The sequence below is a fragment of the Akebia trifoliata genome, chromosome 2 (genome assembly GCF_017979445.1).
Source record: "Akebia trifoliata isolate Shusen 1 chromosome 2, ASM1797944v1, whole genome shotgun sequence".
In the NCBI taxonomy this organism is placed as follows: domain Eukaryota; kingdom Viridiplantae; phylum Streptophyta; class Magnoliopsida; order Ranunculales; family Lardizabalaceae; genus Akebia; species Akebia trifoliata.
In genome coordinates this window covers 14,030,257-14,045,863 of record NC_141376.1, presented here as the reverse complement: position 1 = coordinate 14,045,863, position 15,607 = coordinate 14,030,257, and the positions used below count along the sequence as shown (strand labels likewise).

The 15,607-nt window shown below is 35.0% G+C and overlaps 1 protein-coding gene across 1 annotated transcript; it reads right to left on the bottom strand.

The window, feature by feature from the left end:
• Window positions 1-3,896: 3,896 nt before the first annotated feature.
• On the bottom strand, window positions 3,897-5,167 carry LOC147409695 (putative oxidoreductase At4g09670). The gene is made up of 2 exons (XM_086459591.1): window positions 4,678-5,167; window positions 3,897-4,582 (listed from the first exon to the last, which is right to left on the bottom strand). The coding sequence occupies exons 1-2, from the start codon at window positions 5,137-5,139 to the stop codon at window positions 3,962-3,964; spliced, it is 1,083 nt and encodes a 360-aa protein (XP_086315717.1). The 5' UTR covers window positions 5,140-5,167; the 3' UTR covers window positions 3,897-3,961.
• Window positions 5,168-15,607: the final 10,440 nt, after the last annotated feature.

The following is a 15,607-nucleotide window of genomic DNA, read 5'->3' as shown; positions in this document are numbered from 1 at the left end:
TGAGAGATTGAGCCACCTTTCCTTTTCATAACCATACTCCTAAAACAAGTGTCACATCAAGGATGTTAAGCCCTAAGAAAGTGTAACATGTCTCTGATACCAAGTAAAATAGTTCTAAAAAACACTTAGAAGGGGGTGAATGGGTTTTCTACAAATTTTAACTTATCAAACTAAAAATCAATCAAGAAATTACAACATATAAACAATTAGAATTTTAGAAATTATAAACAGTAGTAGAGTTTAGAGAAATTCAAACTGCACAAAAAGCACATATTTATAGTGGTTCGGGTGATCTCAATCCCTACTCCACTTTTGAAACTCTCAATAACTTGAACTAGTGTCTTTTTATTCAATGCTTTCAGATTACAATCGCTTACATAGAAAGACAAGCATCCCACCGCAACACTATGCCTGAGATTCTCACCTGAGCCATTCCGAGACTTCAAAATGAGAAATCTTTGTAAAATAAATTTAAAAAATAGAGCAACTCTCTCTTTCTTTAACTCAAAATATTACTAAGAAAATAATCAGAGAAGAAGAAAGAAGGATAGAAAAACTCAAGGGCTTTTATTCAGATTTATTTGTGTTTTTTTTTTTTTTTTTTTTGCTTGTTGATATTCTTTGAAAGATATCTCCTATTAACAGAAGAGAAAGGGGAATAGAGTTTAAATAAAAAAAAAACCCTAATAAACAGGGATAGACTTTGGAAATAGTCATCAGTTTAGAAAATATCCAAAGACCAAGTTTTTCTTAAAAAAATTGATCTTTTGAAACAGAATGAGAAAAAGTTGCACGACAAAAACTTTAGCGCTAATTGTGTTTTTCCCTTTTCTTTTGTGTGTTGATAGTCTTTGAAAGATCTCTCCTATTTATAGAAGAGAAAAAAGAATATTATTTAAATAAGAAATCCTAACAAATAAGGACAGACTTTAGAAGGAGTCATCAGTGTCGAAAATTCTCAAAAACCAAGTTTTTCTAAAAAAATTATTTTTTTGAAACAGAATGAGAAAAAGTCGCACGACTGAAATTTTAACTCTCGGTCGACTAAACAAGTCTGGGGTCGATCGAGCAAGCAAACTCAAGAGCTCTAAAACTTTCGAGTTCGGTCGATCAAACATTCTCAATCGCCTGAGTGAGTAAAAAAAATGTTCACAACTTTTAGGTTCAGTTGACTGAATTGACTAAGTTACTTGAGTGAGTAGAAATGAAGGTACCCAATTTTTGGGTTCGGTTGCCCGAGTAACAAAGTTGGATAGGTTTACGAGTTTCGAGTTCGATCGACCGACCAAGAAGACTCACACACATTAATCTTTTTCTGAATTCCATTTTTTGACATGTGTCGATCTCGATTTGGTCCTTCATTCTTCTTGTCACCTTCTTTGAGTTTGATCTTCAACGAATTTTGACTTTGATGTGTTTTCTTCAAGCTAAAGACTTCCCAACATGATCTTTTACAATGATCAATTACATTTAAAAAGAATTATAAGGAAATAAAATACAAGAAACAATACAAGTCATGGATGACAACAAATACTTTTACAGTATCAGAGCTATGACCTACTTCGATCTTACGATTAGGCCAGCCATGATCCTATATTTAATATATCTTCCTAAAACATTTGCCTTTCCTACATCCAACCTTCTCTTGTTGCTTGCAACATATTTTGGAGATAGATCAATCATTGTGTTTATATCAAATATTGAATCTATTTTCAAGTACATGTACCACCTTTGGCTTTTCCCTTACCATAGCTTGAATTATCGTGTTACATCAACCACGCCTTTCCTTGTAATCTATTGATGGTATTTTAACAAATAGGTTCCATGCACTATTACATTTCTTATTCAAATCCTCCACCTTCCTCCATAAAATTTAAAAAAAAAAATCATCATTGTTGCCTTGCAGTACCAAGTCTAACTTCATTGATGAGATTTTCACTTGCACCCACTGTTTCATATTGTTCTCTTCAACTTTTGAATGTGTGCATATATTGATTGTCATTACCAGTGTATTATATAAGATGTTGGTACATATGCATTCAAGAATTCCTAGGACTGAGGGTGCGACATCAAACAAAGATTATGTCAAATTTCTTCAACATCTCTTCCAACCTACACACACTTTAAAATCAATATGGTTTGTTGGTTTATTAGCCTTTTATCCCTTTGGTCATTGACTTGACAACTACCATAAGTCTCGTCCTCTAAGAAGGCCTCAAAATTCAATCCTTTTTAGGCTTAATTTTCCCAACTTTAAATCCAACCCATTAACAATTGAGCCCAAAAGGTCAACCCAGTAGTATATGCTCGACACACTTCCACTAACATCCAAAATTCAAGTCCAATACCCAGTTCACTCCCTATATTTTAATAAAAGAAATGAGACTAATTATGTCAATTGGGATTTTTTCTTATCCTCGTATCTTTCAAAAAATTGAAACTTAGGGGTTAGAGTGTTGGATTAGGTTGTACAGTATTAAGTGTTGATCTACATGTGGCCGCATGTTGTTCATTTACTAGTTTAGCATCCTCGTTTAAGCAAATTTTAGACTCCTTTCTAATAGTTTTAATCTTATAAAAACTAGTTTTAACTTTGAAATTTTATTGACTATTTATTATCAGTGTTAACTTGAATAATGCAAGAAAATAACGTGGCATAACAGCACAATTTAGTGTGCGGCATGTTTAATCCAAATAACGAGTGAAGGACAGAATAGTGAATCTGGAACTAATAAAAATCTCAGATGATCAATCACATGGAACCTAATAAGTAGTTTTGTAACTTGGAGATGCCCTCAATGCACATGGGTGTTTGTGATTGGTCAATCTGGGATTCTGTGAAATAGTAGAAGCTATACAAAGCACGAGAGATGGACATATGAGAAGATCTAGGATATAAGGCCAACTTTTTGTCTCGTGGGATATGTGATTAAACATTCAACTAGATTAGTGACTTCTAATTGTTGGATGTGATCATTTATATTGGTTGAGTTCTAGTCATAAATTGAGCTACTTTTTGTTACCAAATCTAAATTTTATTTAAAATCCTTTCTCAAAATAGATCATTCAAATATCAAACATTTTCATTTATGGTTTCCATGGGAAGGGCTTGCTTTAGAACTCATTTTCACTAAAATCATTTGAGAGCCACTATAATCATCTTGGCCAAAATCAGCATATAATATTCACCGAGAAAAAATTCAGCATTCAATTCATCTCCATGTTGAGCCATGAATGTGTGATTTAAAAAATATATATATAATTATTAATTAAAATGGATTATCGATAGAGGAAAATGTTTTTTTATTACATTTCCTTTCAAGAATCTCACCACCCTGATTGATGAGAACGACACCCACAAAGTCAAGATTCAAAATGAACGTTATTTTTACATGTAGAACAATGGACATTTAGCATAAAAATTCCATAGGTTCATGATAATAACAAAAAAAAGTGCCACTTTTTTTTTTTAAATACTCAAAATAGGGTCATTTTTTTAAAATATATTCATTTCAGTGTTGAGGTTTGACACTAGGTAGATTTTATGAATTATACCTTGAAAATTTTGAAAAATCATTGAGTTTTTAACTACCAATTTCCATTTATATAATTGTGAAAGAAGAAATATATCAAGATTGATAAAAATATATAAATGATTTTAAAATAAATGAAAGAAAGGAGAGTTGCTAACATTTGGTGGAAAGATACAATATACTTTTTTTATGCAAAAATTACAACCCATAAGGGCCCTAAACCTTTTATAAATTGCAATATGATAATTATCAAATTAACCCAATGTGATTAAACTAATTTTTGCAACAAACACAAATTTTTGGTATAAGGATTTGATGATAATGATGATCTCATTACTAATTACTCAACATAAACAGTGATAATGAAGAGAATTGGATCATTCTGTTTTATTTAATTATAAGTCTTTCATACTACAAAATGTTTAAATTTAACTTACAATCTCGACAGGCTCGAAACCTTTCTCGATCGAAGTCTTCACTGCATCCAATAAAAGTTGAGTCTTTCTACTGATGGCAGGCCATTTATTCTCTGGTTTTGAACCAGACTCCTTAATACTTTTAACCAAGCTTGCAAATTCAGTCACCATGCGGGCTTCTTGTGGGAGATCTGTAGGGACGATATGATTGCTTGGCAATGGGTTCCACCCTATTGAGAGTTCTGTGTATCCAGATTTCGATGAGAGAGTAAACGAAGCAGAGTTCTCCTCAAAAGGAATAACGAAGTCGTTAAGATGAAGGGTTCCATTTGTCCCAATCACAGTTAAATCCATGGTTAGATTGGAAAGGAAGGAACATTGGTAGGTTGCTACCTTCCCATCTTCCCATTGAAAGCTAGACCCACACGATAGAATTACTCCGGATTCGTTGAAAATGGGTCCACGGAGTGCTGTTACTGTTTTGGGAAGTTCAAAATCTACAGCCCATAAAATCGATCTGGTGCAGTACCAACCAAGGTCACCAAGAGCTCCAAGGCCATCAAGATCTGGTTTCATCCGAATATTGTTCTTGAGATAATCGGGATCTGCACTGAATGTGAAGACACTGTGTACCTGCATAGCCCATGGAAGACTGACTATATCAAGAACAATAGAAGTTTTTCTAAACATTGAAAGCATTTAAACATCTTTGAAAAAAATTAATATACCGATTTAAGTTGACCAAAACGGTGTGGGTCGGATAGAAATTCTTTCATCTTTGCAGTCCTCGGATGATGCATCCACATGGTTCCATCCATGAATTGTACACCGTTGGATTCACAAGCCTTCAATATCAGATCAAACTCAGCTACGTTCAACGCCACTGGTTTCTCCAGAAGTACGTGTTTCTTCTTCTCAGCAGCCAACACTGCCCATGGCACGTGTAAGCTCGTAGGGAGAGGCACGTATACAGCTTCTACGTGTGGATCGTCAAGAACCCCTTCGTAACTACCGTAGATCTTGGCTGATGAAGGGAAACCATTTTCAGCCGCAAATCTCTTGGCCTTGTCGATCGAACGGCTCCCGATGGCGTAGAGTTCTGAGTTGGGGGACAGAATTATGGCTCGCGATACCTTGCGAGCGATATCTGCACCACCAAGGATTCCCAATCGGACCGGTTTTTCAGCCATTAATGGACTCTTGTTCAGAAACTAGAAGATATAAGGCAAATTTACCAAAACATGCACCACATTTTGATTATTTACCAAAACGGTAAACTGTAGCAATTAATTCCGAAAACGGTAATTTTACCGTTTTCGGAATTAATTTTTTTTACCAAATCAGTAAAAACAGTAAAATAAAAAAACATTATTCCGAAAATACCCTTTTTTATTGTTTGACTGAAATTACGAAAAAGACCTCTCATCTTTCATATTTCTGTTTTGGTGCCGTTTGTGACCGTCAATTTGATGAACTCACACCCAACCTACACGTTAACTGTGATGGCACCATGGATGGGTTGGAGCTCCACCCAACCTCCACCAGTTGGCTGCTTTAGAGTAAAACAGATTCACATGGCTGTAGAATGAGACTTTCTCATCCCTCCCATAATGCTTCTTCTTCATCTCCACTGGTTGCTCATGGAACGAACGGACGACCTTGATCGTCTCCTCCATTACTTGCATGGGTATTCCATGGTTGATTAGTAGGAAGAATCCCCACATGTGGCATGCTTCTTTTACTTCATCGATGATTTGTGACCATCGATTTGATGAATTCAACCCTGATAGATCGATGATGGGGGCTGTTAAGTTAGAAAATGCAGCTAATGGTTTGAGATCAAATGTCATTTCGAATGGGTGATGGAAGATTCGAGGAATAAAGGTGATGCCGGAATCAACTAGTCCTTTAATCTGAGATGAAGACGTCTCAGATTTGGGAAGATGAGAGGAGACGAAGACATCTCAGATTTGAGAAGACGGAGAAGACGAAGTGCAGAAAAGAATACAAAGAACTAGTTGGATTTGATTTATTGTAAGGTTAAAATGGTAAATGCACATGTAAAACAAAAAAGGGTATTTTCGATATTAAAAAATTACATTTTACTGTTTTTACCGATTTGGTAAAAAAAATTAATTCCGAAAACGGTAAAATTACCGTTTTTGGAATTAATTGCTACAGTTTACCGTTTTGGTAATTAATTTCCAAAACTGTACCGTTTTGGTAAATTATTCAAGATATAATGTGAACTGGAGGACGAGGGACTGTTGTGGAAGATTTATAGAGGCCGGCTTTTGGGCTTTTTTATGTCCAACAAAGCCAAGGATGGGAATCTTTTAGAATCTTTAAGAAAATTAATAATGATGAATTCACGCGGTATTGGCACGCGGCTGACGTGTCAAGAGTCAACAACCGTATATCTTTTTCGTTTGTATCCCGATGAAAATGTGGCTCATCCCTTGCCACACTATCCGCATATCTGATGTTTGTTTGTGATTTTGAAGGAACCCTCTTCATTACGAGAACCGTAGCACTTTTGGAAAATTTTTTACTTTCCTAAAGAAGAGAAAATTGCCAAATATATTTGATTTGGAAATTAAAAAATCTTTTTATAAAATTAATTTATATTTAAAGCTCTTAAAATAGAAGTTTTAGAGATCAAATTTGTGATTTGCCTCGAGATCTACTCTCCTTCACTTGATTGATCTTGATTTGCCCTTCAATTGGTGGTATTTGCACCACAAACACTCCGACGTCCAAGTCAGAAAATATGTACATTTTTCATAATATGGAAGCCCTATTTACAAATTTTTAGGATAGTTTCCCTGTTTCAGTATGTTTCCTTGTTCATCTTTTATCTCTAATAGCATCTTTCTTTGATCTTCTCTTATTTCTTCGATTCGTATCCCATTCAAAGTCAGATTGCTTCATTTAGTATTGAATCCTAAAATTTTAGGGATTTACAATGTTATTTGGACCTAGACGTACTCTCCGACCTTGTAGGTTATGTCACTCCTTTTACCGATCACCCGTCTCTCTCAACGGTTCGGATGCCATACTCTTGCATGTTCTTGCCACGTGTCCCATAACCCTAGGCTGATAAATTTTCCCTCCACAATGCCCCCTCTCGAAAGTTTAGGCACAACATAAGGTTTTGGGACTCATTATCCAATCCTATGCCTCAAGGTATTGTACTAATGATTTTGTAGGGTTCGCCCCCTTTTAATGGGTGTGTTGGTTTAGCATCCCCAGGTCCTCTTTTAAGGTCGTGCTTACGTGTTGATTCCTTATACATCATGTTTAACGCGTCGATTGAACGGTGTGAATATGTTTGAAGAGGTGTCACGTCTCGTGTATTATGCCGACGACTATTTACTACTTACACACACATATTATGCCTTCATTGGCACTATTGCGCACTATTTCCACCTGGTCACCTCGATTGTTGTGCTTCATAATACACATCATTTACTTGGTGGCTTCGTTTCTCGAGGTTCATCTTCCCCATTTGTGCCTCATAATACACATCATTTACTTGTGCACCATTTACTAAGTTTTCAATGTGATTCAGGTCATTGATGTCTTACGACTCCAAAGGATCTTTCTTCTATTTAAGGGATCACTTTCCCCATTTCTTTATTTCTCGTCATCTTCTCCTCTATATTGCCCTAGTGTCCTCTGTCTATTGCCATGTGCTTCTTTCCTAGATTGGTTCTTCTCCTTCGACTTCTCTTCATCTTTAAGGTACCTTTCTCTCTTAACTTTTTTTTTGAATTTTTCATTATCTTATTTTCCTTATTTTAAACTCTTAGGATTGGGGAAAAAAACCTATAAACCCCCTCTTAAACCCGAAATTGAGTCTATTAGGGATCAATTCGCAATTGTTAACTCTATCACCACCTCCTATACTGATGCACCTAGACCTTTGGAACAATGGGAGAAAGACACTATAGTGATCTACTTAGGTCAACTTTATATTGACCTCCAGATTCCCTTAAGTCCCTTGACTCGCAAAGTCCTTAATTTTTATCACAAGGCCCCTAGCCAAATGACGAGTACTTTTTACCAAATCATTCGAATGATCGAGTTGGCAAACTTAAAGTTGGTAGAACATCATAGGCTCGAACTTGATGATATCCATACTCAGTTCACGATGAGCAATGCCCCGAAGAGAATAGGACACTTATATTTGTTTAAGAGGAAAGGGAGGGACATGATGTTTGGCCTCCCTGACTCTGACAATGAGTGGCACCTGTTTCCTATAAAGATCACAGGGTTTTGGGAACGGTCCTTTGAGTATCTCGAACCCCCTCTCAAGTATAATGGGTTCGTTGGGGGTAAATAGCCCGAGCCTCTTGTTATTTTATTTCTTGTGAAAGTTTTTGCTAACCTCTTAGTGTATTTTCTTTTCTCATCAGGTTACCCTAAGGATTTGGATCCTCTTCCTGTTGGTGTCCTTGAGGTGATTCTACGGGATCGAGACTTAAAACATCGGCTCACCGACCTTTCTTTTTCTAAACCTATTACTCTGAACCTCATTCCCCCACTTTCCTCTACCTCAACTCAATCATCTTCTTCAGCCAGTTCTAGCCTTGGGCTCGATTCTACAATTGAGAAGCATCAAATCATTATCTTAGTGTGTAGTTAGATAAAGATCATGGAGTTAGTTATGATACAATGTATTAAGGTGCATACAAATGCACTGAATCAATTTGATATTGTAATTAGGGTGGTTATGTAACTATATGTACAATTTCTATTTGATAAGTGTTAAAACCCAAGATCTAATGATCTGGGTATTCAGTTCATCTCAAATACTTTCATTGTCTAGTTAAATTATTTTGAAAGTCTTTAAAGTGCGTGTGACCATGGGATTAATCTCACTCGAAGGGTGGGGATACACACGATAAGCCAAAAAAAAAATTTGGAATGACATTGATTTCTAAGGAGATGTCTTTTGCCACCATTCATCTTTATCTTCCACAAAATCCAATGCCATGGAGTTGTAGCCCATTTTTGGTTTGAGTTTAGGCCCGAGTCAAGTAAAACGCACAATTCCAAAGTAGGTTGTTAATGGTTGGGGGCTTAGGCCTCACGTGGCTAACACTATGTGAAAAAAGCCCATATTTGACAATCTTAACCCGTCAAATTTCTCAAAATTTGACGAACCCTCCCGTCAAATATGCCCATCAAATATTTTCTTGTAGAAATTTTTTTTTTATGACCCTTGACAATCAAATTATTGGAGAATGAGCTTTAAAAAAAAAAAAAAAATTCCTTAGAGTATGACCGTCAAATTTGGAGGTTTAACAAACAATAACACGGTCCTCTAATTCACTAGTCATAACAAAAAAAATTCAGAAAAATAAAAGAAAAATCATAAAATAAGCTCCAAATTAAGCTAAACAACTCAAAATTCATATTATATATTGAAATTCCATTATTAAACAAGCTCTAACATACGCAATTAGGCACTAACAAATGAAATTGAGTCACATAATTGCTTAGAAATAAAACACAATCATAAGCAAATAGTCGTGATACCTTTCATCTCTTCTGGCTCTCTCCGTTCTATCGTGTCCTCTTATTTTCCTCAAGGTTTGAATTTCTCCTACATTGTCGCTGTTTCCTAGATCAGATACTCCTTATTGGTTCAATTTTGAGATGGTTGAAGACTTCACCGTCGTGTCAAAAGTTTCTTATGTGATGTATGCGCAAAATTTCAAGTTCAAAGATCATGCCATGCGGAATCAATCACCATATATAAACCACTAATACCATCAAACAGTCAAAGAGAGTCCCACATTCTCCCATGCCTCATGAACACAAAACATGATTACCAAAATATCACTCCATACCATCAATATCAAAAGTTCATCAACAGAAATGTGACATTTTTCTGATTTAAATGCCGGAGCCACAAAACAATAAGCAGAAGAAGAAATCAATGATCATACAGAAGATGAAATACAAACAAAGCATGTTATGTAATTAATTAAAAAGTATAATACTAAACTTAAACACACTCAACTGATGTGGAATGTATACAGAACCATAGTGCTTGAGTCACCTAGGGATAGATAGGGCTTGAACTTAAGTTGAGCTTTTAGGTTGTTTATTGTATATAGTTATGAAAATGCATATAAACATATTAAAGGGCATCAAAACAAATACCTCAGGAGTGGATGTGAGGCCAACTCTAATCTCTCCATAATACTCTTGGTCCTTGACCACATTGTAAAGAGTTGGTGGTAAGTTTCCCTCCATAAACAATGGATCAAGAGGAATGTTACAAGAATCATAAAATAAAAATTTGAATAACTTCACTTCAAGTATGATGATAATACATAAAAATTAGTAGAGCTAAACAGAGCAATGTCAACCATGTATATTTTGTGATAGCCACTAACCCATGAGCACTTTTCAAGTTACAATTTAATGAGGTTTTAATAATATGAAAAATAAGAGAGACTATCATCGCAAACAAATGAACCAAAGGAGGGGGGAGTCTTATCATTCTTGGTTTCATTCGCCTCAATAAAAATAGATAGCCTTTCATGGGCATTTTGTAGCTTAAAAGAATTTGTGAAGGTCCTAATTAAGCTGATCAAATTCTCTCCCTGTGCTTGAATACTTCCTGATCTGATTTATGGAAACTCAAATGAATTAGAGACCCCCAATGGGGAAAATGTTACTAAATTATTTAAAAAAATAAAAGAATATGTACCAAAATAGCACTTGTAATGCATACAATAATCTTTCGACAGTATCATAAGAGGTATGATCGTTACCACCAAAAAGAAAGATAATATCCAGCTTTGGAATGTTTCCAACATCTTCAACAAATACTCTATAATCTGTATCTCCAGGAAAAGAAGGAAAAACATGCTGCATATAGAAATTAAATCACTTGTAGGATCATCAACTATCTAGAACTAGAAAACATGCATAAAAAGCATCTAAGAAACAAAGATATAAAAGAAGCTAACTCCAGCATACACAAAAATTGTTTGTTACTTATGCCAAAATATTACCCCTATACGGAATCTTATTCCTAAAACCAATTCTCACATTAGGGACTCATGCGACCATAAAATTTTGACTTTATCTAAAGCTGTCTTCAAGCCCCCTATTTGATGAGCCTTGGAGATTCAATTTCCTGATTCTTGTCCTAAATTTTCAACCAAATAATTACCAAACAAGCCCATCGTCTTGTTGACTTGTTGAATATTAGAATGTTAATTGTGCTCACCATGGCCCCAAAAATAAAAATAACCACAATAGCAGGTTTGAATACCTTCAAAGGTACTCGCCTTCAAAGTGATGGACAAAACTCATTTGAGAATAGAGTTCAAACGGAAATCCAGGACCACCATCTGTAGGAGGATTCCAAGAAAATAACAAGTACAATTTCTAACTCTTGCAGAACTGGAGATGCTACCATCACGCTCACAGAGTTTTGGGGTCTCACCATAGGGACTAAAATTAGTATGGGATATGGGTATTTAGTTTCTGATTATGGAATGTGATCCTACTCAAAACATTCAGCTCATCTTGAAGAAACGTCGAAACCAAGGCAACAAGGAACATTCTCCAAGAATGCAAGTCTATGCCTAGTAAAAAAAAATTGGAGTTGTCCTTAGACACATGGATAAGAACATTATTGTGTTCAAATTATTTAGTGAAATAAAGCTATGTCTAGGACCATGATACTCATCCCCGTTTGACCCCTTTAAGCTGCAGCAACATTAGCTTATTTTGGATGATGTAATGGACAAATCAACCGCTACACTTAGTTTCACTATCTCATTTGATGGTCAAATTAGAATAAGCTCCTTTCCCAATAAAATTAATAGAAGAATATACCTCTAAACTGCATTAATTTAACTTCGTTGATTAAATTGACAGGAAAATCCATAAAAAAGATGTTCATGAAATAGGATTTGAGAATTGCTTTTCTAAATTATCCACACATGAGCAGGATAATATTAATCATTTGATAGATCCCAACAACATTATTAATTTTCAATCAGTCAGTGATACACTATACCAACTACTTGGGTTTAGCTACATGAATACTGGTCTATAGTCCACTATATCTAAGGTGATATCTTTTTCAGACGTGTTCAGATCTTGGCTTACTATCACCATTCACTCAGATCCTTTTTCACTCTTTTCCTCATCCTTTTAAGGCATATTCAATAGTATAAAGATATTTTAGAGGAAGAGAGAGAGAGAGTAAATGGAAAACCTGTGCTACACTGTGTGCCATGGGATATACTGTTGATTGAGCATAGACAAGAGAAGGCCAAGACCCAGGTTCAGATTGGCAAACTAAATCTGTCAAATAAAAAACTATAAATCAGCCAAACACTCTCAAACACTACATGAAGATGGAATAAACTTAATGAGGAAGATAAGAGAGTTTGTATCCTCTTTAGAAAAAGTACAGATCATCATTGTTTCCTAACATGTCATTAACCATAAGGACACAAGTGACCACTAATTTAAAACAATTTGATGACCAACTCATGGTCCAAAACTACCTCCCATCAAATGATGCTAAGAGTAACATAGGGCCTGCACGCTAGTAAAAGTAATTGTCGACCATAAATGGAGAAAATATGCACTGACTGAAAATTAAACATTCTTTGCTATGATAATTTCTTATCTTGATTTCATTCGCTTACAGGTATATTATCTTAAGATTAGGTTTACTGTTAATTGAAATTCATTGGTAAAAAATTATAGTCAAATAATATTAGGAAACTTTGGATGGAACCTACCAAAACCACCAATCCCAGATGCTTCAATGTTGATAAAAGCTCCAATTGTATTACGCCATTTATGTGTCTTCATAAAGCCATGTGCACCCTGGAATATTGTACATAAATCATCAACAAAAAACTTAAGAAGAGCAATTCATTAAAAGAATAATGAAAAAAAAAATTCTCAAAAGGTGCTTAAGTAGCTACATGATTAAATCTGCTTATAAAAAACTATTTAGATAAAAACCAATGAGCCCAATACACACTTTCACAACACAAAATATCCGATATGCTCAAAAATTCAAATGTTATTATCCTTATTAAATGTCTAAAAGAAACAGAGTTATTGATTATTTTCAGGAAGAGAGAACTAAGAGTCGTAAATATAGATAAACCAGAAAGTGATATAAGGTACTTTTCTTTGCAAATTTAAGTGTTATCATCATATTTAAATGTCTAAAAGAAACAGAGTTATTCGAAATTGAAATCAGAAACATCTCCATGCACCAAATAATTTATAGAAACACATAATTGGGTTTAAACTGGCATGTTGGGAATTATTTTAAAATTATGTAAAAGATTTTAGTAATCCCATTACCATCATCATTAGGTGAGTTAAAAAGAAAACTTGCAAAACCAAATAATCGTATCTCATGCAATTCATGCCCCCAATTGCATCACAATCATAATTAGAAGGAACATGCAGAATGAAAATTCTAAACGAACAACACTATTATAAAAGAATGTGGATTGAGATAGCTAAAAAAATCAATCTCAATATACTTTATTGAAGATTTGGTATTAAAGAAAATTCCAAAATCTTTGATATAAGGCTTTGATGACGAATAAACCCCCCAACTTTCTAAAGAATCTATGGAGAGAAACTTTGAGGGAAATCATGCTTTGAGCAAAATTCCCATTCCTTAATGATTGTAGCTCCATCCAACGTACTCACTCCCGAGGATTTTCAATGCCATAGAAGAGTCACTTCTAACTTAAATTAGCACGCAACTTTGATATTATTTGTGGGCATTTGGTTCAGATTTCCAACTTCACCAATAATTGATTTTAAAATCTGATGTCACTTTTGATTTGGATCATAAAAGCAATTATCTCATAATTAAAAATACATTTGACTAAAATTACAAAACAATGCAACATCTATTTCTTGCATTTGTGAAAATGTGTTTATTCTACTTTTATGTGTTACAACTATAGAATCAAGTTGAGAAAATGAGATTCTAATTCTAGAGTCTGAAATCAGTTTCTCAAAAACAATACAAGAAGAAAACAAGATCCTGAATTCTGAATATCTATTTACATAATCTAATTTTAAATATTTTTCCAGAAAATTATATGATTTGAACCAAATATAACTAGAATTTTTCCCCCAAACTACTGTTACACATTCAAGATGGAATCCAAAACATAAACATTCATTAAAAAAATAACAATACTGCAATTAAAACACCAAATCAATCTTTAAAAACCTAGTTTTAAGATCAGATCTACGAATTACCATCATAAAAATGAAAACAAATAAAAAATGAACCTTGATCAAGACGGATGAGAGAGTTGGAAAGAGGTGGGATTGTGAGGGACGATGGACTGGATCAACAGATTTGGCTTTGACTTAGCTCTGAGATCATGAACCTTGATCCTTGCTATTTAGATTCACAGAAAAAATGAAAATCGTATCCAAGTAAATAATGATTAAAACCAATTTAGAGATCGCAGAGTTCGTAGAATTATAAACCCTAGATCTCATCTTCAATAAACTGAACAACATTATGAATCCACCAACCTAAGAAATCGAGAGATCACTTTAAGGCTCCAAGTAACCCTAGATCTCATCTTCACTCCATCATTTTCAGTGTTGAGACATCGAGAGATCAGATATAGAGAGAGATCGATCAAATATAGATAGAGATGTGATCGAGGAAGACAAGCAGAAAGAGATATTCCCACGAACCAGAGAGAGAGGGAAAAAAACGTAGAGAAATTTCTCATAATTGGGAGAGCTCCTCATGGAACAGAGAGAGAGAGAGAATGAGAAGGGGAAAAACGTAGAGAAACCAGAGCGAGAGAGTGAAGAGAGGGGGAAAAAACACAAAGACACCAGAGAGAGAGGTGAAAAAATTTGCGTAAATTTTGTCTAAATTTCGTGCGCTTGTGGCCGTCAAATTTGTATTTCTAAAATTTGTCAGGCCAAGCCCAATAATTGTTTTCTTCAATTTTCATGATTTTCACATAATGTAAACCCTAACCCAACACAAGTTCCATTTCAATCCACCTTGCAATTCACCTTCCACCATCTATAAGAATTTTCGACTTTAGGAAGTAATGTTCCACAACTAGCGATGATTATTGACAAATGTTCGACAATAGGATTCACATCCTTTTTGCATTCCATATTTGGATTCACTTGGTAGGTTTTAAGGTTCTACACTGCCATACTTTTTTAATAGAAAAACTCTAGTCAAGCTAGAAGCCATAGTCTGTGTAGATGCAAGTTTTCACACTACTTCGAGATCTCCTTTGACGACTCTTAGCTCGGTGGGGGCCTGCAACAGGACCACTCTGATGATCAAGTTAGAACTAGTGCCAAGCTATTAAGGAGTTCTCTAAGAAGAATTTTTCTAACCTTTGATGTGAACTGCAACCTGGTATTTATAGGAATCCTGATTGGTGGATTCTCTAGGATATTCTCAGTGATTGTACTCAGAGAAGTTGGCCTGCTCTTTGACTCGACAGCTGCAAGAGTTGCTACAATTGCCCTGACAAGTCTGTGGTGGTTACAACTGATCTATCAGATTATGAGTTGTCACGTGTGTCCCATCAGTGATAGTACTGTCGTCGTTGTCACGTCAACATTTAAGTGGTCTGAGCT

Excerpts from the sequence above, each read along its gene's own strand:
- LOC147409695 (XM_086459591.1), bottom strand. The coding sequence starts at position 5,139 with ATGGCTGAAAAACCGGTCCGATTGGGAATCCTTGGTGGTGCAGATATC. Across the intron at positions 4,583-4,677 it reads GTTTTGGTCAACTTAAATCG|GTACACAGTGTCTTCACATT; the intron begins GTATATTAATTT and ends TGGGCTATGCAG.